The sequence below is a fragment of the Hemiscyllium ocellatum genome, chromosome 42, assembly GCF_020745735.1.
Source record: "Hemiscyllium ocellatum isolate sHemOce1 chromosome 42, sHemOce1.pat.X.cur, whole genome shotgun sequence".
NCBI lineage: Eukaryota > Metazoa > Chordata > Chondrichthyes > Orectolobiformes > Hemiscylliidae > Hemiscyllium > Hemiscyllium ocellatum.
Window position 1 is genome coordinate 30,721,381 of NC_083442.1, and position 21,201 is coordinate 30,742,581.

Genomic DNA, 21,201 nt, shown 5'->3' on the forward strand with positions numbered 1-21,201 from the left:
TGGACAACATTAACCAGTCTTCACTGCACAAAAGTTAATTTTTTTTTGTCTCCCCTTTACCAATAATCCTCCCCATTCAAAGAATGGCGAGAATTTGGAGCTCAATGGCAGGGAGTGGTTTAACAAATAGTTTAGAAGGACTGAAGACCCTCTGAAGAGCATCCTGTTCAGCTGCCTACCCCCTCTTTGTAACCCTGCATTTTGCCTGGCTAATCCACTGAGCCTACACCTTCCTGAACACAATGGGAAATTTAGTATACATCATTAAGGTGGTTCAGTGGCTAGCACTGCTACCTCACCGTGCCAGAGACCTGGATTTGATTCCCACCTTGGGCGACTGTCTTGCACGTTCTCCCTGTGTCTGCGTGGGTTTCCTCTGGGTGCTCTGGTTTCCTCCCACAGTCCTAAATTGTGCAGGTCAGGTGAATTGGCCATGCTAAATTGCCCATAGTGCTAGATGCATTAATCGGGGATAAATATAGGGTAGGGGAATGAGTCTGGGAGGGTTACCCTTTAGAGGGTCAGTGTGGACTTGTTGGGCAAAATGGCCTGTTTTACATATTGTAGGGAATCTAATCTAATCTGCCGGTCTTTGGGCTGTGGGAGGAAACCAGAGTACCTGGAGGAAACTCGCACCGACACAGGAAGAAATTCACCTGAGGGTGGAATCAAACCTGGGTCCCAGGCACTGTGAGGCAGCCGTGCTAACCACTGAGCTACCATGCTGTCCAGGTCTCTGGGTACTTACTAATGTGTATGACCTGCTGAAACAGGTTTAAGTGTAGAACTGTACTGCTGTCGTAAGCTGGGAATGGCAGCCCTCTCCCAAGGTAACACCAGATGAGCTCAGATGAAAAGTTATGTCTGCCCATTTGGTCCAGCACTTCCTCAACATCATTCCCATCTTCACCGGGAGCAGGTCGACAAGGCCTCACCTTGAAATCACCTCTAAAGGGCAACACTTTATAACCATGCAAGACCTCTGTCCTCACTTGTGTGAGATATGATGATGTGGTCCCATCCTGCTGTGGGCTTCTAACCCTGAAATGTATAACCAGCCTGGAAGACTAAGGGGAGTAGGTAGAGAGGAACACCACCACCAAGTCCCATGCCATCCTGATTTGGAACCATATCACTGCTCCTTCAGTGTCACTGGATCAAATACCTCACACTCCCTTCCTAACAGCAGGTAACCTGCAGCAGTTCAAGGAGATAGCTCACCATCACCTCCACAGCAGTTCGGAATGAGCAATAAATGCTGGCCCAGTTAGTGGCACCCACATTCCCTTCAACAAATAAGGTCAAAAGCCGGAAACAAGAGTTACTAATCACAAAGTCACATTACACACCCTACATAGTCAACGCTTAATCTTACGTGCAGAGTAAATGGATCAGCCATGAGAAATGCAGAGTTACATGGATAGGGTAAGGCGGGGGAAGTCTGGGTTGGTTGCTCTTTGCGGGGCAACATGGATGCGATGGGCCAAGTGACCTGCTTCCACATTGTGGGGATTCTGTGTTAAACTGAGAGAGCTTTACTGTAAAAAGAATAGTCCCCTCATTAGGGGAAAGGTGGAAAGGATTTGATTAATTGAAAAATATACTAAGCTTTTAAAAAAAACACATTAAGCTCCTGCTGTGCTTTCGATACAATTATATATTTCCGGAGTGATTCACTAGAGCAATATCTGACAGAATTTGACACTCGGCTGCATAAAGAAATGTTAGGCAGAAGCTTGGCAAATGAGTTAAGTTTTTACGGCATATCTTTTTTTATTGATGAAGTCTCCTCTGGTTTCTTTTTCAGTACTCTACGAATAGCATTTGACAGTCTAAAGCAACGTAAGTAGCAGATTTGAATCTATATTTGTCATATATATTTACTTTTACCTTTTATGGGATTCTTCTAATGATATCCATTTGCTCAGATGTTAAGTATCGCCTCAAACCCGGAATGGTTATTTTTATTTATCCCGTGTATCTCGCACCCAGTTACTCTGAGCTGCAGGGATTGGTTACCCTGATCACGTACATGAAACTGCACCGATGATCTTGCTGAAGCACTCAAAATTCTTCAGAGTAGATACAGAATATTCCGGATGGGAGATCCAGAACCAGGAGACACCATCTCTGAATCATGTGTTGACATGAGGCAGAATTTCTTCACTCAGAGGGTGGTAAATATTTTTGGGATTCTTTCTCCCCAGAGGACTGTGGAAGCTCAATCATCGGCCGAGTCTAAGACAGATCAATCGATCTCTCTCTAGGTATTAAATATATCAAAGGAGTATGGGAATAGTGTGAAAACGTTACATTGAGGTAAGAGATCAACCGTGATCTCTTTGAATTGTGGAGCAGGTTTGAGGGGCTATATGGCCTCCTCCTGCCCCTGTGTTCACCAATGGAATCTTTATGACTTGAGTCCTTGTGTGGATAACTGTGCAACCTTCTGACCAAGAGCTACTGAGTAAGCCAAGGGCACCACAAAGCGCTCTTAATCCTTACACACCAGAAGATCTTGAGTCTTGGAGGATTTGTACTACCAATTTACACTTATTTAGCTTGTCTCAGCTAATGTTGGCCTCCTTATCTTTACAAGACATAAATCACAAGTTCAGCTTAGGGTGGGTTTATGGGTGTCATCAAAACTTTGAGACGAAAATAAGGACATTTTCAGGAACTGTGCAAAATTATTAAATCTGAGATTCATCTGTTTTTCCCTTTGTCTCAAACAACCCTTTGCCAATTCATTCGCACCCCCCCTCCGCAAAAAATGAAACTAATGCTGAAAAGACAATAATTTTGAATCCCTTTCTAGGTTTTATTGGGCCTTCACCACTAGGAATCCAACTTTGTTTTAAATAAAACAAGCTTTAACACTCTGAATTTTTACTTTTTAAATCCCTGATGGAAAATAGTGTTTTCCCACTTTTGGGAGAAAGTGAGGACTGCAGATGCTAGAGATTTGGAGTTGGGAGTGTGGTGCTGGAAAAGCACAGCAGGTCAGGTAGCATCCGAGGATTAGGAGAGTCAGTGTTTCGGGCATACGACCTTCAGGGATGAAGCTTGTAGGCCAGTGGTCTGAGAAATGGGAGAAGGGTGGGGCTGGGGTAAGGTAATCGGGAATATGTTAGGTAGATGGAGGTAGGGACGAAGGAAAGGGTGCTACCCTCTTGACCTGTCCATCACCTTTCCCACCTATTCTCTCCATCATCCTCTCCAATCTATCACCTTTGCCCCCACATTCATCTACCTACTGCATTCCCAGCTACCTTTCCCACCACCCCCCTCCAAGCCCCACCCCCTCCCATTTATCTCTCAGCCCTCTGACCACAAGCCTCATCCCTGATGAAGGGCTTATGCCTGAAACGTTGATTCTCCTGTTCCTCAGATGCTGCCTGACCCGTTGTGCTTTTCCCACTTTTGCCTAATATTACTTTCCCGGCCCTCATTTGAAAATTAGGAATTAAAATCTCCTTGGTGTCAAGAAAATTCCCCAAATCGAACCAGGTCAGCCCTCCAGCACAGACCTAATGGGCTGAATCACAGAATCCCTACAGTGCGGAAGCAGGCCATTCACCCCATCAAGTCCCCACTGACACTCCGAGTATCCCTAGAGCCACCCCCTTGCCATATCCCTGTAACTTTGCATTTCCTATGAATAATCCATCCAGCCTGTACATCTCTGGACACTATGAGCAATTTCCCATGGCCAATCCACTATAACCTGCACATCTTTGGACTGTGCAAGGAAATCTGAGCACCCAGAGGAAACCCACGCAGACACGGGGAGAACATACAAACTCCGCACCGTCGCGGGATGGTGGAATCAAACCATGGTCCCTGCTGCTGTGAGGCAGCAGTGCTAACCACTGAGCCAATGTATCACCCCATTAAGCTGCAGTGACTTTGCTGGCAGTGTGGTAGAACCAGGTATGTACATATAGCCTCAAGACATTCTGATTTCCCCAGTGAAATCTGATTGGGATTTTGTTTACCAAACTGTGTGGCATAGTGGCTCAGTGGTTAACACTGCTGCCTCACAGCGCCTGAAACCCAGGTTCGATTCCAGCCTCTGGCGACTGTCTGTCTGTGTAGAGTTTGCACATTCTCCAAGTGCCTGCGTGGGTTTCCTCCGGGTGCTCTGGTTTCCTCCCACAGCCTAAAGCTGTGCAGCTAAGGGTGAATTGGCTATGCTAACTTGCCCCATAGAGTCCAGGGATGTGTAGATTAGATGCATTAGTCAAGGAAAATGTAGTATAATAGGGTAGGGTAGTGGGTCTGGGTGGGATAGTTTCCAGAGGGTTGGTGTGGACTTGTTGGGCCTCAGGGCCTGTTTCCACACTGTAGGAACTCTAATTTTCCTAATTCTACCCCAAATACCGTTTATCTTTTAATGGACCGTTGCATTAATTAACAAATCAGCTGGAGCAAGAAGGCTACCACTTGCTGTGAGCGGCTTCTCACGTGTGCTCACTGGGCAGCAGTGAGGGTGAAGCCCACGGGCAATGTGACTATTTGTGTGAGCAACTGGTCAAGGTCAGATCACAACATGGTTCAGTCCTGGGTGCTTCCATTCTGTGTGACTCAGATGGACACTGTAGCACTAAATTCAAACATCTCCCCCCACCCCCCCCCACCCCCCCCCCCCAAAATCCCCAACAATATCCGAGAAGAAACTGTCCATTAGGAGTACGTTTGAGGAATAAGGCAATCTACCAATTCTTTAATTTTTTTGTTGATCACATAGAATAGACAGAGAGTGCATGTTTTAACTGTTTCAGAATTGGAAAACATTGGAAATCTACACATTCAGCTGGCAGTCACGTTAAAGGATGAGGCAAAACGCCTGGAAGATTTCCGGGAGAGGCAGAAGGAGACTAGGAAGAAGGTAAGAATGACGAGTGTGTGATAACAGATGACAGGACACCTTTCTCCTTTTTTAAGAATGGTGTGAATTACACAGTGCTTGTATCATTGTCAGAACTTAATATTGACAGATTGCACTTTGTTTGAAATTTGCAAAAGCCCCACATGTTCCTGTAGGAGCATTGCAAGATTTTTTTTCATTCAAAATCTGCACTGTCCTTGCCAGATAAATATCTGAAACTGCTGTTTGAAATGTCTGTCGGTCATTTGAAGCAATCTGGGGACAAAGAATCTGACCTGAACAATGTGTTTTTGTTCTTGCTGAAAAGGAAATGTAAAACCACAGGGTTTTTACATAAAATGAAAGTTAATCTTTCATGACCTGAACACTAGGTTGTATTGAAAGCTTGACCTGTTTGAGTGGTGAGAGATCAGTTTAGGCCTGAATTCGGGTTTGTCAATTGTCAGGTTTTTTTCCCCTTTTTTTTGTTTTAAAAACTGCCTTTTCTAAAGGCCATGGGGAGGTGCCGGTTTTGGACTGGAGTGGACAATGTCAGAAGTCACACGACATCAGGTTATATCAGACAGGTTTACTGAAACCACAAGCTTTTGCAGCGCAGATTTCAAATAAACCTGCCGGACTATAATCTGGTGTTGCATGACTTCTGACTTTTCTAAAGGCACCATCTCTTGTCAGGATTCAGTTCTGTAGGTTTTTAAAAAAATCCTGGTACCTATCCCTAAAATAGTCTGAGATAGTCTGGTTTAATGACCCATTCAGGAGAGCTGAACCACCTCTATTTTCAATAGATGCAGACATAAACATATTTTCAGAGCAGAAATGACTGAATTCAAGTGCTGTCTCCCTCCCCGATCTAACTCTGATGTGACAGACTGTTGTAGAATGAAGGTGGTGATGTTACAGTTTGACCCAGGTAATGTCCCTGGGGGCTGGGTTTGAATCCTATTGGTATTTGAATTGTTGGGGGTTTGGTAAAATAAAATCTTCTGGTTAATAGTGCTCTTTAGGAACAAAAATCTAATGTCCTTACATGGTCTGGCCTACATGTGACTCCAGACCCACAGTGATGGGGTTCAGTCTGAGCTGATCTCTACGTGATTTAGAAATGGGCAATAAATGCTGGTCTGGCCAAAGGCTCTGTCTCTCTGACTGTGTGTATGTCTCTCTCCGAAATCAAAAGACCATTAGCCTGATTCTTGGGATTTCTACTGGGAATGAACAAGATGATTATTTGGAAAAGAAAGAAAAAATCCAATTGGAAATTTATGGGAACTAATTTTGCTAACCTTCCAAATGGGTGAGCACTTTCATCTAGAAGGATAAGAGCAACCGATCCATAGGGCCACCAATCTGTCCAAACCAATCCTGATTTGGAAATGTATTGCTCGTTCCCTCACTATCACTGGGTCCAAATCCTGGAGCTCTCTCCTTTAATAGTACTGTGTGAGGTGCCCCAACGCCCCAAGGTCTGCAGTGATTTTAAGCAATCAATTCACTGCTATCTTCTGGAAGGGAAACTGGGGACAAGCAATAAATGCTGGTGCAGCCAGTGACACTCCCATCTCGTGAATGAATGAAAAACATTTCAGCTCTTGCTATGGATGGATTTAATTCTGAAATTCCCATTGGGTTTTGCAATTCCAGGATGGTTGTTGGTCCGACTGTCTCTAACTTTAACTTTTATGTAAAATTGACGAGGGGTTCACAATCTGTTTAAATGGTAGAGGAATGTGTGAATGAGAGGGGGGATGTTCATATTGATGAAGGCTTTTAAAATAACAGAGACCAATTATCCTGTCACCAAGTCACTCTTTATTTACATGGGCTATGACCAGAGCCAGAGCCAGGCCCGAGACTGAGGAGACTTTCTGAAGCCTCCTATTTATAAGAGTTTTATTTGTTAGCCACCCTCTGTGTAATACTATTTAAGCAACAATTCAAACCCAGTTTTTTTTAACTGAACCAATTATTTTCTAATCCAATTGTTCAGAGATGTTATCTCCTTGATCAGGTGGGATTTGAACCCAGGCGCCCCACTTCAGGGGTCGGGGCATTACGACTGTGCCACAAGAGGTCCCCTATCTTCTGTTTACATCTCTCAGCCAGGGCTCCCTGATTAGCTGTGGGTTGTTAACCTGGGCTGAGACCCACCTGGCATGGTGGGTCAGTGGTTAGCACTGGGTGCCTCACAGCACCAGGGTCCCAGGTTCGATTCCAGCCTTGGGCGACTGTCTGTGTGGAGGTTACACATTCTCCTCATGTCTGTGTGGGTTTCCTCCGGATGCTCCGGTTTCCTCCCACAGTCCAAAGATGTGCAGGTCAGGTGAACTAGCCATACTAAATTGCCCATAGTGTTAGGTGCATTAGTCAGAGGGAAATGGTTCTGGGGGGGTTACTCTTCAGAGGGTCAGTGTGGACTTGTTGGGCCGAATGGCCTGTTTCCACACTGTAGGGGATCTAATCTGGCCATGGTTCCAATCACTACAGCTTTCTAATAATCTGTCCTGGTTGGAGGGTAGGGTATTGATTCTATTTGACGTCAGCAAGCTGACAAAGTGATCTGCTCTGGTCTTTTTTATTTTCACAAACTGAACTAACCTCGGCACGTTTTACCAACAGTATGAAAATGCCATGGACCGTGTTCAGAAGAGCAAAGTGGCTTTGTATAAGAAGACACTTGATGTAAGCAAAACATTGTGGGGCAGTTGACAAAACGGACTCCGTCGAAGGGATTTTTTTTTGGATGAAGGATAACAAACTCAAACAATGTGCATTTATAGCAATTAGTTAAAAAAAATTCTAGTATTTTAAGAAAACTACTTTATTAATAACGAAGTATCTTTTTAAAGAAGAATTGGACAAAAAATTGGAGGGAGAATATTATTGAGCAATGACCATAGATTAGGAGAGTGGGCCTAATTGTATATCTCCTAAGGAAGGATATGCTTACCTTGGTGTCAGTACGGTGTAAATTCATCAGAGCAATCCCTGGGATGAGGGATTACAAGCAGAAACTGAATAATTTTAAGGCAATATTTGCTGGAGTTTAGAGGAATGGGAGGTTGGATAGGTGGTTGTGTGTGTGTGTGTGTGTGTGTGTGTGTGGGCTGTAGCCTGCTGATGGAGGTAGTTAGCTACCTGGTCAGTACCAACCTCAAACTGAATGATGGGACACTACTTTGACACCAGCCAAGCCATCCTGATGGTCATGTCTCTTGACCTGTCTTGTCTAACTTTGCAGTCAAAGAAATGCTATGAACAGAAATGTAAAGAAGCAGATGAGGCTGAGCAGAGTGCTGAGCGTGTTCAATCCTCAGGAAACCAGAAGCAAGTCGAAAAGGTAAACTACTCACTGACAAGAAATAAAGTCGTTGCTTCCCTCATTTAGTTTGTCTTTGTAATTTTTCTATTTCTTTTGCCACTTGGATTTGTTTCCCCAATAATCGCACCCTCTTTATTGTGGGTGGGTTTTTATCCTTGATACCTTGCCTGCCAGCTCTATGTTTTTGCTTTGGTCTCTGGTCTTTAGTTTGATTGTATATGTGTGAGCATATGGGACTTGACCTGTTCTGTTGAATGTGCTCTTCCTCTCCTTTCGGTAACTGTGAAGTCTTTTAGACTTTATCCTTTCACTAATTGTTCATATTTTCTGTCGGACCCAGGAGACCAAGAGCATGCTGGAAATGTAATTGATCCTAATTAAAGTCACAGCACAACTTGGACATTCACTGCACTCCACTGAAGCTCTTGACTGTGTTGAACTCTAACAACACTCCTGTCATTTGCTCTGGTGCCTCTTCAGAATATAAACCTTTCAAGTAGAGCCTCTGATCAGATGGCCCTGCTCCTGGATGAGAACAGCCCATGTCCAGGGATTGTGCATCAATGGCTGACCCTCAAAGTGCAATACCACAATTGGCTGACATCTGTTTGAATTAGTGCCTCTTTTCACTTGAGACCGTTCCAAAATAAGCATCTCGGAGAGTGACATTGAAATAACTCCAGAGGCCAATGTCCCATCACCATGCCCCTCTTTCTTTACACATGGAGAGTCTTTGATACTGATCCAGCTCCCTCAGAGCCAGCTCTCAGTGAGCAGAACCTCTGATATTCCTGTTTATTTTTTTTCTTTTTTTCTTCTTAAATAGGGAAGGGGAGGGCAGGGACACACTACTGTTTGTTTTCTTTTTATCTTTTAATTAACCCCCACACTACCGCCTAACTGCGGTAATGCTTATTTTTTCCCCCAGCACCCATGGTGTGTGTGTGCAGGTGTGAGACACAGTGAAAGACACAAAGTGCACAAATCTTTATTCAATTTCCACCACGAGGAAGATAGGAAACACCTAAGTGGCCAGTGACAAGCAGCGCCCTTCACATCAAAGGGCAATGCTGTGTGATCAAAACAGTGAAGGGGAGGGCAGGGACTAAATCAAAATAGAGTTGGAGGGGGAAATGATGCACTCCACTCCCTGCGGCGCCCACCTCTCCCTGAACAACTCCAGGGTGTTGGTGGACACCGCATTGGGGCGGCACGGTGGCACAGTGGTTAGCACTGCTGCCTCACAGCACCTGAGACCCGGGTTCAATTCCCGACTCAGGTGACTGACTGTGTGGAGTTTGCACGTTCTCCCCGTGTCTGCGTGGGTTTCCTCCGGGTGCTCCGGTTTCCTCCCACAGTCCAAATATGTGCGGGTCAGGTGAATTGGCCATGCTAAATTGCCCGTAGTGTTAGGTAAGGGGTAAATGTAGGGGTATGGGTGGGTTTCGCTTCGGCGGGTCGGTGTGGACTTGTTGGGCCGAAGGGCCTGTTTCCACACTGTAAGTCTAATCTAAACCGCATTCTCCTTCTCCAAGGACACCCGGGCCCTAACATAACATATTCCTGTCTATTTTTTTTTACTGGGAAAACACCCAAGTGGCCAGTGACAAGCACGCTCCTGTTTATTTTTTTTCAGATTTTTTTTCTTATTAAACCCCACACTACCCCCTAACTGCGGTAGTGCTTATTATTTTTATCCCCAGCACCCATGGTGTGTGTGTGCAGCTGGGAGACACAGTGAGAGACAAGGTGTACAAATCTTTATTCAATTTCCACCACCAGGAAAAGTAGGAAAACACCCGAGTGGCCTGTGATAAGCAGTGCCCTTCACATCAAAGGGCAATGCTGTGTGAACAAACAGTGAAGGGGAGGGCAGGGACTAAATCAAAATACAGTTGGAGGGGGAAATGATGCACTCCACTTCCTGTGGCACCCACCTCTCCCTGAACAACTCCAGGGTGTTGGTGGACACCGCATGCTCCTTCTCCAAGGACACCCGGGCCCTAACATAACATATTCCTGTCTATATCTATCAACCAAGACTCCCTGATTGGACAAGATTAACAGCCCCAGTCAGGGAACTCATTCTGTCAGGTCCATCTGGCTGACTCTTACAATCACAACAAAATGTATTAGTTGTCGTCTTGCAACTCTAGTACAAGAGAGGGGCTTGCATTCAAAGACATTTTGTCTGTTTCCTCCATTGCCATCTCTTTCTATCCAGCTCTCGCTCTCCCTCTCTGACTGTATTTTCTTCCAACCACTTATTCCTCTCTTGCTCATACTCCGTCTGTATGCATGTCTGTGTCTGTGTCTGTGTCTTTTTCTATCTGTCCCTTCCCCATTTCTCTCTACTCAATTCCTAATTTCTTTTTGTCTCTCTCTTTGTCACACCCTCTCTTACCAACTCCCGTCTCTGTCTCTCCTTCTACACTTTTCCTTGCCTGTGCTCCTGTGTTTTTCCCCCTCTCTCATCTCTCACTCTGCTGCATCTGTTTCCCTCCCAACCATCTCTCTCTCTTCGTTGTCCTCGTTTCTCCTTCTGTCCCTCTCTAATCCCCAATGCTGCTGTGCCGGTGTCCTTCACCCCATCCCCTGCCACTACTATCTGTTTTTGTTTCCCATTCCCTTCCCTATTTAAAAACTTGCAATTCACTTTTGTTTAAATACTCTAAGATAACACACTGTCTTTAAGAAAAACTTCGTAACAGATGAAATTTGTAGGGCAGAGAATGAGTGGATTCTGGGAGAACCTGTTGGGCTGAATGTTATGGCTTAGAAAGAGTGGACGCTGGGAAATTGTTTCCGTCAGGCGGGGATTCTAGGACCCATGGGCACAGCCTTAGAATTAGAGGGGGTCAGTTTAGAACGGAAATGAGGAGAGTGGTGGGCCTGTGGAATTCATTGCCATAGAGCGCAGTGGAGGCTGGGACATTAAATGTCTTTAAGGCAGAGATTGATAAATTCTTAATCTCGCAAGGAATTAAGGGATATGGGGAAAGTGCGGGTAAGGGGTGTTGAAATGCCCATCAGCCATGATTGAATGGTGGATTGGACTTGATGGGCCGAATGGCCTTTCTTCCACTCCTATTTCGTATGGTTTATATTAAAGGAATCCAAGGTTTATCAGGTGTAGCCACGCTATTCTTTATTACCAGCTGAAAGCTCTGGACTGTGAGACACAGCTCCTGTGACTGGAGAGCTGTTTATGCATAACCCCAGGTGTAACCACATCCAAGCTTTGTACACTAGGAATGTCTCTGTTTGCTTGCGATAGTGTTTGTGCATAGACTTGCATTGTAGCTGGACTCTGTGTCATGTGAGCTTTTGAGGCCATCTGTGCATTTTATTTTTAAATGTGTGATCCCCAAGCTCTCCTGATCAGGGCCCATAAATGATCAAACTGGAGCTGTGCATGTCTAATCTTGACGCATTCACTGACAGTTGTGGTCTTCTGTGTTTGACCGGTGTGGTGATCTGTTTAAGCATGAGCCCCCGAAATGACCAGACTGAGAAAACACAGGTTCTCTAACCCCTGCCACACCCTGCCCTTCCCATGCAGCAAATTGTGGAAGGAGGATTTTTATTTAAAAAAATCTTTACTTGTGGGACATTGGCATCGCTAGCTGGGCCTGTGTTTATTGCTGACCCTGAATAACCTTGAGGTGGTGGTGAGCTGCTGCCTTGAATCACTGCAGTCTGTGTGCTATAGATAAACCCAGAAAGCTGTTACGGGGGGAATTCCAGTATGTTGACCCAGCAACAGTGAAAGAATGGTGCTATATTCCCCAACATCAAGATGATCAGGGGCTTGGAGAAGAACTTGGTGTTCCCAAGTATCTGCTACTCTTGTCTTTCTAGGTGGAAGTGGTTGTAGGTTGGAAGATGCTGTCTGAGGATCTTTGGTGAATTTATGCAGTGCATCTTGTAGATGGTACACACTGCTGCAACTGAGGGAGTGGATGTTTGTAGAAGTAGCGCCAATAATACGGGCTGCTTTGTCCCAGATAGTGTTGAGCTTCCTGAGTGTTGTTGGAGCCTGGATAAAATTCCTCTGATGGGAAAGGCAGCTGGGATGGATGTTATATCGGGGCATGAGGAACCTGGAGCACTGTGTGTCCTGTCTTGTTCTCCTGAACAAGTGTGGGGCACATTGGGAGGGTTTCTGCAAACCTGGCTGATCTTGCATTTGTCAAAATGCACTGGCAGCAATTCCCTTCTATGGGATGTAGGTGTCAGTGGCAAAGCCAGCGTTTTGTGTTGCCTATCTCTCGATGGAGTGGCTAGCTCCGATGTTTCGGAGGGCAGGTTTACACTCAACTGTATTGGATCTGAACTCCGGTCTAGGCCAGACTGGGAAAGGGTGGCAGATTTCCTTCCTTTTCAAGTGCAGTGTGAACCAGATGGGTTTTTAATGACCGTTCCATGGTTGCTGTTACTCATGGTAATGCCTGCTGAATGAATTGACTGGCAACAGTGCCAACTGATGTGGTAGGATTGTGAATCCATGTCTCCAAACGATTATCCTATACCTCTGGATTACTATTCCAGTGACAGTACCTCTACGCTACCATCGCATTCTAATTAAATAATGTGTGTGTCTGCTCCACAGAGTCAGAATAAAGCCAAGCAAACTCGTGATGCAGTGAATGATGCAGGTATGTAATCTCTTGTTCTTGTGCAAACCTTGACCAGGACTTTAAGTGTATTTTTATGTTAGTGGCAAATCACTCAGATGGTGACTGCTAGGCTGAAACTTGACTTTTACTCAACTACGAGTAAAAAGTGAGGTCTGCAGATGCTGGAGATCAGAGCTGAAAATGTGTTGCTGGTTAAAGCACAGCAGGTCAGGCAGCATCCAAGGAACAGGAAATTTGATGTTTCGGGCCAGAGCCCTTCATCAGGAATTCCTGATGAAGGGCTCTGGCCCGAAACGTCAAATTTCCTGTTCCTTGGATGCTGCCTGACCTGCTGTGCTTTAACCAGCAACACATTTTCAGCCCTTTTCCTCAACTATCCCAATGCTGTGTTCCCAAAAGTCTCCTTCAAGATAATACGGGCTGCTTTACCCGTATTATCTCCTATACATCTCCCTCCGTCGGCAAAAGAAATCTTTTCAGTTCCTGTATCTAAAACCTTCGACTAAATGTGGGCCATTCTCTCCCCATGGTGCTCCCAATCATTAATTCTTTTTCTATATACAGATTCCAGTCTCTAATAACTATTTACTTCAAACTTTATAATGTGGATGGTTATGTTGATAAAGCAGAAGGGGTCTTTCAAATGGAGTCCATGCTCCCTAGTACAATGAGTGTGAGAAAGGGATGTTTTGTTTTACAATTAAATGGAGTGTTTTTGAATCCAGTCTGCAGCTGGACAGCTGTGGAGTTAGTATTTTGAGCCCTGGGTTTTAGACAGTTCCTTCCAAACTCATAACCACATTATCTGGAAGGACAAGGGTAGTTACATGGGAACACCACCCCTCCAAGTACCCCTTTAAACCACTCACCACCATGATTTGGAAATACTTTGCCATTCCTTCAGTGTTGCTAGATCAAAATCCTGGAATTCACTTCCTAAGAATCATTAGAATCCCGACAGTGTGGAAGCAGGCCATTAGTCCATTGAGTCTACACCAACCCTCTTTAAGGGCATCCTACCCAGACCCAATCTCTGTAACCCTGCATTTCCCATGGCTAATCCACCTAGCCTGCACATCCCTGGACACTAGGTAATTCAGCATACACAATCCATCTTACTTGCACATCTTTGGACTGTGGGAGGGAACCCATGCAGACACTGGGAGAATATCTGTGTGTGTGGAGTTTGCACAGTCACCCGGAGGCTGGAATCGAACCTGGGTCCCCGAGCCCCTCTGCCTAATTGCAACACTGGGATTGCAACAGTTCAAGAAGGCAGCTCACCCCCACCTTCTCAAGGGCAATAAATGCTGGCCCAGCCACTGAGGGATGCTGTGAAACTTGAAAGGGTTCAGAAAAGATTTAAAAGGTTGTTGCCAGGGTTGGAGGATTTGAGCTACAAGGAGAGGCTGAACAGGCTGGGGCAGTTTTCCCTGGAGCATCGAAGGCTGAGGGGTGACCTTACAGAGGTTTATAAAATCATGACGGGCATGGATAAGGTCTTTTCCCTGGGGTGGGGGAGTCCAAAACTAGAGGACATAGATTTAGTTTAAGGGAGAAAAATTTAAAAGGGACTTGAGGGGCAACTTCTTATGCAAAGAAAGTGTGGAATGAGCTGCCAGAGGAATGATGGAGGCTGGTACAATTATGGCATTTAAAAGGCATGTGGGTGGGTATGTGAATAGGAAGGGTTTAAGAGGGATATGGGTCAAGTGCTTGCAAATGGGGTGAGATTAGTTTAGGATAACTGGTTGGCATGGGTGAGTTGGACCGAAGGGTCTGTTTCTGTGCTGAGAGAATGGAAAAAAAATGCCCAGTGACCTTTCCCTTTGCAAGGCTTTCCTCCCCTCCTCCTGTCAATGATACAAAATAAACTGCTAAACTGACTTGTGGTCTTGATGCATTCCTATCATGTGACCATTTGGGCACGATCAGTGGTGAAGATGAATCTTAATGACATGTGGTATTCTTTGTCCTCAACAGCCTGTCAGTTGCAGAGTTATGGGTGCAGGAGAAGGCAATGACTTTATTGAGAAAATAAAGTTTGCCCCTTTGATATCTTCAACAATTTGGAAGGAAAATCACCAGCAACGCAAAAGCTTGCATACTGAACATATTTAGGAGGTGGTGGGGGGAGGGAAATGAGGGTAAGAGGAGAGAGGGGGGGAATGTGAAGGTTGGGGGATGGTTAGGTTTTGCAATTAACCACACTCTCTCTTTTGAGAAACATACAATACTTTTCATCAAGTCATAAACGGGAGAGTGGCCTATTATCAGGTTTCTCAGCAACACACTGCTTCGCAAACAGCCAGTTACCTTGGTGTCACCGCTGCTGTTTGTTAAACTAATATCCAAGCTTTACAGCAGCAAATTCCGAAAGTCGGCTGAATCAATGACCCCAGTGTGTGTTGTGGTTTCTTTTGGGTTGATTGGGGGGGGGGGGGCGCATTTGTCAAGATACCAGAAAACACTTCCCACCACCACCCCTTTTTTTTAAACACCCACCCCCCCCTTCCCCATTCAGAAGGAGGGCAGTGCAATCTTCTCATTGGTCACTTCAACCACCTGAACAAATAAGACCAAATATTGGAGACACAACAGATCTGGAAGTGTCTGTGGAGAGAGAAACCGAGTTAATGTTTTTAGTCCAAAGTCACTCTTTGTTCTCAAGAAGAATTTTACCTGACTTAAAAAGTTGACTTTGCTTCTCTGTCCACAGATGCTGCCAGACCTGCTGAGTTTCTCAAGTGTTCTGTGTTTGTTTGAGATTTTCAGCATCCATGGTATTTTGTTGTTATTAGCACAAATGGGACCCCATGGCTTTGTGTCCCATCTGAAGACTGGAATCTTCAGCAATGCAACTTGCCACACTATGTTCGACTATCAAGATTATCTACAGAGGTCCTGGAGTAGAGATGTAACCAGTAATTTAGATATTTGTAACTAACCTGTTCAAACATCCCTCTGTAGCAGGTGGGATTTGAAACTCTCCTGCCTTCTGGCCTAGAGGTAGAGACAATATCCGTGCACCACAAGAGTCTGACCAGAAATGTTTAGGCTCAGGGTCAACTGAACCATATTGACATTTGAAGCTACGAACTTACAAAATGCAGAATGGAGCGAAGTTGGACTGCAATTATCTTCCACACTCCCTATAATCATTGTGTCCTTTTAATTTCTGTCAATAGCTGTGGACTGGAACTGCACTTTCTAATTATAATAATGGGTTGGTTGCATTTTTCAGGAAACTGGGCTGTGTTAAGTTGGTTTTAAAAAAAAGTAGATTGGTTTGCTTTGTTTAAAATAAGAATAGAGCTTCTGTTGCAACACGTCATAGATATAGCTTTGACAAGGTATAGTTATTTTACTTTCTGAACAATGTATGCAGTCTTTCACATGATAAATATAGCATCCAAATGGTGCTAAAACTCGTGTTGACTATTCAGGGAAAACCAAAGGCTGAAATATTTCTTTGAAACCAAGTCAAGATTAAAATAATTGACACAATTGAGACTCTTCAGCAATCATCTTTTTATGTGCAAGAAAACATGGTACATCTAATTTATGCAATTTAACTTCGAGACATTAACTTCATGTATTGCTGGCCAGGCAAGTTGATTTGCAAATGGGCTCCAGAACAGAGAGACCTAGGGGTTCAGGTACTTAATTCTTTGAAGTTTGTAGACCTGGTGGTTAAAAAGGCGTTTGGTACGCTTGTCTTCATTGTTCAGTCCTTGGAGTGTAGGAGTTGAAAAGTCCTGCTGAGGTTGTACAGGACATGTGAGGCCCCTTCTGGAATACTGTGTCCAGTTCTGGTCACCCTGTTACAGAAAGGATATTATTAACTGGAGAGGGCTCAGAAGAGATTTACCACAATGTTGCCAGGTATGATGTTCAAAGTTAAAAATCGCACAACACCAGGTTATAGTCCAACAGGTTTATTTGGAAGCACTAGCTTTAGGAGCGCTGCTCCAGCATCAGGTGGATGAAGGAGCAATGCTCTGATAGCTAATGTTTCCAAATAAACCTTTTGGATTCTAACCTGGTATTGCGATTTTTAACTTTGAACACCCCAGTCCCACAGTGGCACCTCCACATCAAGCCGGGTATGGTATTTGAGGTATTAAAGAAAGGCTGGATGGGCTGGGACTTTTTTTCACTGGAGTAAAGGAGGTTGAGAGGTGGCCTTCTAGATGTTTATAAAATCATGAGGGGTAGAGATAGGGTTAATGGTAGCTGTCTTTTCCCTAGGATGGGGGAATTTCAAGACTGAGGGTCATATTTTTAAGATGAGGAGACAAGGATTTTGCAAAAGACATAAGTAACAATTTTTTTTACACTGAAGATGGTTCACGTGTGAATGAACGTCCTGAGGAAGTGGTGGATGTGGGCACAGTTATAACGTTTAAAAGACATTTGGATAGGCACATGAATAGGAAAGGTTTGAAGGGATATGGTTCAGGAGCAGGCAGGTGGGACTAGTTTAGTTTGGGATTATGTTCAGCATGACTGGTTGGTCCAAGGGTCTGTTTCCATGTTGTATGACTCTTTTATGACCTACAACAGAACACGTTTGCAAGCCAGGGACTGCCTGTATTTCTGTTACAGGATACACCTCTCAATTTGTTCTGATGCACTTGAACCCTGAACCTCTGGCCCAGAGAAAGGAGCACCTCCCCACAATGCCAGAAAAACCCTAAAACCACACCCTTCTTTACCCATAACCCTGCGGCTGATTGAAGAGTAACTGCAAGAAGCAAGAGATTCTTGTGTATAAACTCTATGACCTTATGTTTACAGAGAGACACTCAACATGCTGTTGCAATAAGCACACATTCAGGCTGGTTGAGGAGAGCTGAGACCCTAGTTAATACCCAAGCCATCAATACAATTAACATCTAATTGATAGACCACTGACTCCAATCTCAAATTAACCTGATTTACCCCAAAGTGATTTAACGAGCCAATTAGTTATAAAAGACTTATTGCCAGCAAATATAAAATCCTGATATTACTTTCTCAGTCCCAAGGAGTATGTCATTAGAATCAAACAGCACAGAAGAGGCCCTTCAGCCTATCAAGTCTGTACCACCAAATGTCAATTTTGGATGTTAAGATTCTTCATGCAAACAGTGGTGAGCCTGTGGAATTCTCTTCCACACAAAACAGTTGAGGCTAAAATAATGAATATTTTCAAGAAGCCATTAGATATAGTTCTTGGGAGAAAGGGATGAAAGGGGATGGGGAGATAGCAGGAACAAGGGACTGAGTTGGATAATCAGTCATGATCGTACTGAAAGATGGGGCAGGCTTGAAGGGCTGAATGGTCTACTCCTGCTCCTATTTTCTAAGTTGAATGAAGTTACTTCCAATTCCAGTCAGAAAGTATATTTGCACTCTGCTTCCAGAGATTAAATAATGGAGGACATAACAAAAATGTTACTGGGATATGGTGACATAACAGAATTGTTTTGATTAACAGATGGATGTCATGCCAACACTCTGGCTGGAAATATCACACTGTCTTTGTCGGTGTGTTAATAGGCTGTTTCTACCATTAGGTAACTGTCAGAAAATAAGTGCAAACCATCTGTTTCAGTCACAAATAGATCTTGTCGCTGATTCATATTTACATCACCTGTGGGGTTTTCAAATAACTAACCTGCTCACATTAATAAGTGCTAGGCAGACTTTAGCAATGCTGTCATCTTGCATTGTGTGTATTTAAAGTATGTTGATTAAGGAATGAAATTTACATTCATTAAATTTCAGACCGTTTGGCAAAGCTTTCTGAATTTGCTAATCAAGATGTTTATTGGAGTCTGTTTCCTGGTGTGTGGGTGTTCAATGCTAAGCAAAAAAAAAGCTTGATCTTCAGGTCAAGATTGACTTGAGTTATTTGTATGCAGGTTAAGGTGTATTCTGGTTAATGCCACTGTGTCTACAACAGTAAAGGATTTGCTAAGACTGCTGGGTGAAAAATTATTTTTATCTACCAAAGTACAAAGTGAATCTGATTTAAGTTTACTTGACCCAGTTTGGGAGCTGGGTGGCACAATTGATGGGATTGGGGTTATACTGGCACTGGAATTAGAGACCCAGCAGAGAATAATCTTTTCTATATAGAGTCATAGAAATGTACAGCATGGAAACAGACCCTTCCGTCCAACCCGTCCATGCCGACCAGATATCCCAACCCAATCTAGTCCACCTGCCAGCATATCCCTCCCAACCTTTCCTATTCATATACCCCATCCAGATGCCTTTTAAATGTTTGCAATTGTACCAGCCTCCACCACATCCTCTGGTAGTTCATTCCATACACATACTACCCTCTGCATGAAAACGTTGTCTCTTAGGTCTCTTTTATATCTTTCCCCTCTCACTCTAAACTTATGCCTGGACTTATGTTCTGGACTCCCCGACCCCAAGGAAAAGACTTTGTCTGTTTACCCTATCCATGCCTCTCATGATTTTATAAACCTCTATAAGGTCACCCCTCAGCCTCCGACACTCCAGGGAAAACAGCCCCAGCCTGTTTAGCCTCTCCCTATAGCTCAAATCCTCCAACCCTGGCAACATCCTTGTAAATCTTTTCTGAACCCTTTCAAGTTTCATAACATCTTTCTGATAGGAAGGAGACCAGAATTGCATGCAATATTCCAACAATGGTCTAACCAATGTCCTGTACAGCTGTAACATGACCTCCCAACTCTTGTACTCAATACTCTGACTAATAAAGGAAAGCATACCAAACGCCGCCTTCACTATCCTATCTACCTGCAACTCCACTTTCAAGAAGCTACGAACCTGCACTCCATATATGAGACACTTCTTTTAATATTTGCTTGTGGGTTGTAGGCACTATAGATAATTTAAGGTCAGCATTTGTTACCCATTCCTTCACCTACTTGAAAAGGTAGCAGGAAGGCCTCTTTGTGAATCCTTGCAAAGCGTTTGTGGTAGTTAGAGCCGCAGTGCTGATAGAAAGGGAACCCCAAGTTTTTTTTTTAAACCCAGCAACAGTGAAGGGGAACGTGCAGGTGAGGGTGTTTCCCTTTGCCTGCTGCCCTGGGTGTTAGAGGTCACCATTTTGGAGGATTCTGTCAAAGGCATACTGGCATCTCATGCAGTGCACCTGGAAGTTGGTACACGTTAATCGACAGTACAATGGTTAGAGCCACGTTGTGGTGCTGGGAGTGAATATTTTTGTTGGTCAGTCATCTGTAACCTGGATGGTAAACTAGTCCACACTCATTGGCTGGGTCTGTTTTCTGGAAGGGGGTTGACTGGATTGTCTCAATCATCCATATAATAGACTTTGATTACAGAAAAGTAGACCATATTTTTCATCGTGACAGGTTTGCAGTGGGGGCTGCCAATCTGGTAGTCTGGCATTATTATTGGTGCACTGGAGTAATTAACCGTTAGCCATATAAGGTTAGATGCAGAGTAAATTGTGTTTTGGAATTGGAATGGCGTTGAATCATTGTCTACGTTTAGAAATGTGATGGAATTTGAGTTTAGATTTGCATACCAAACCCAAAGATCCGATGTCTCTTTAGCACCTATGGGTTAACACCCTAAACCAAAGAGGGAGTGAGAATGGGAATATAAAGATTTGGATACATCTTGTAGTTGCAGCATCACTAAGCTGTGCCAGTTAACTAGCTATTGTCCACGTCCATCTCTAACAGAGAAATGATTGGTTATATATGGTGAGGGGCATCAGCCAACATCAAACATGGGGTGAGGTGCAGAGCTAGGTCTCCATAGCCTATTATAGCAATTAGCAGGAATTGAACATGTGCTTTCGACATTGTTTTGCACTATACTGTAGCTGTTTAGACAATTCCCACATCGCTCTATAGTTTGAGAACAAGTATTTTAATGCATATTAGCTGAAAATGTGTTGCTGGAAAGTGCAGCAGGTCTTAATCTAACCCAACGTAACATACATCATCAAACACAAGAATATACGGCCACGAGCCAAAATTCACAAACTGAATATAGAGTTTATCATGTCCACCCATGAGCTGATTTTTCTCTCACCAAATGCTGTCCGACACACTCTCAAACACTTGCTGAAACTAGCTTTGAGCATCTCCCAGGGCAGTTCACACTCTGTGAAATTTGTTTTCTGTAAGTCACACATTTCAATGACAATTCTGACATGAATCCTTTGGGGGACTTTTGACCTTGTTTTTCAGAACAAGTTTACCAGCAGAATGTGGAGCAGCTGGACAAGGTTCGACAGGAGTGGGAGCAAGAGCACATCAATACCTGTGAGGTATTTGTAAATCTCTTTTTTTTTTCTTAATGAAGGTAGTAATTTGATAATAGTTGAT

The 21,201-nt window shown here is 44.0% G+C and overlaps 1 protein-coding gene across 2 annotated transcripts in view; it reads left to right on the forward strand.

The window, feature by feature from the left end:
- Positions 1-21,201, forward strand: part of LOC132834760 (proline-serine-threonine phosphatase-interacting protein 1-like) — a 114,377-nt gene that overhangs the window by 66,951 nt on the left and 26,225 nt on the right. For both annotated transcript variants that reach the window (XM_060853745.1, XM_060853746.1), the window contains exons 4-9: positions 1,808-1,842; positions 4,785-4,891; positions 7,511-7,573; positions 8,133-8,231; positions 12,826-12,871; positions 21,064-21,143. In XM_060853745.1, the coding sequence (XP_060709728.1) occupies positions 1,808-1,842; positions 4,785-4,891; positions 7,511-7,573; positions 8,133-8,231; positions 12,826-12,871; positions 21,064-21,143 (430 nt within the window). The remainder of the gene's footprint in view (positions 1-1,807; positions 1,843-4,784; positions 4,892-7,510; positions 7,574-8,132; positions 8,232-12,825; positions 12,872-21,063; positions 21,144-21,201) is intronic.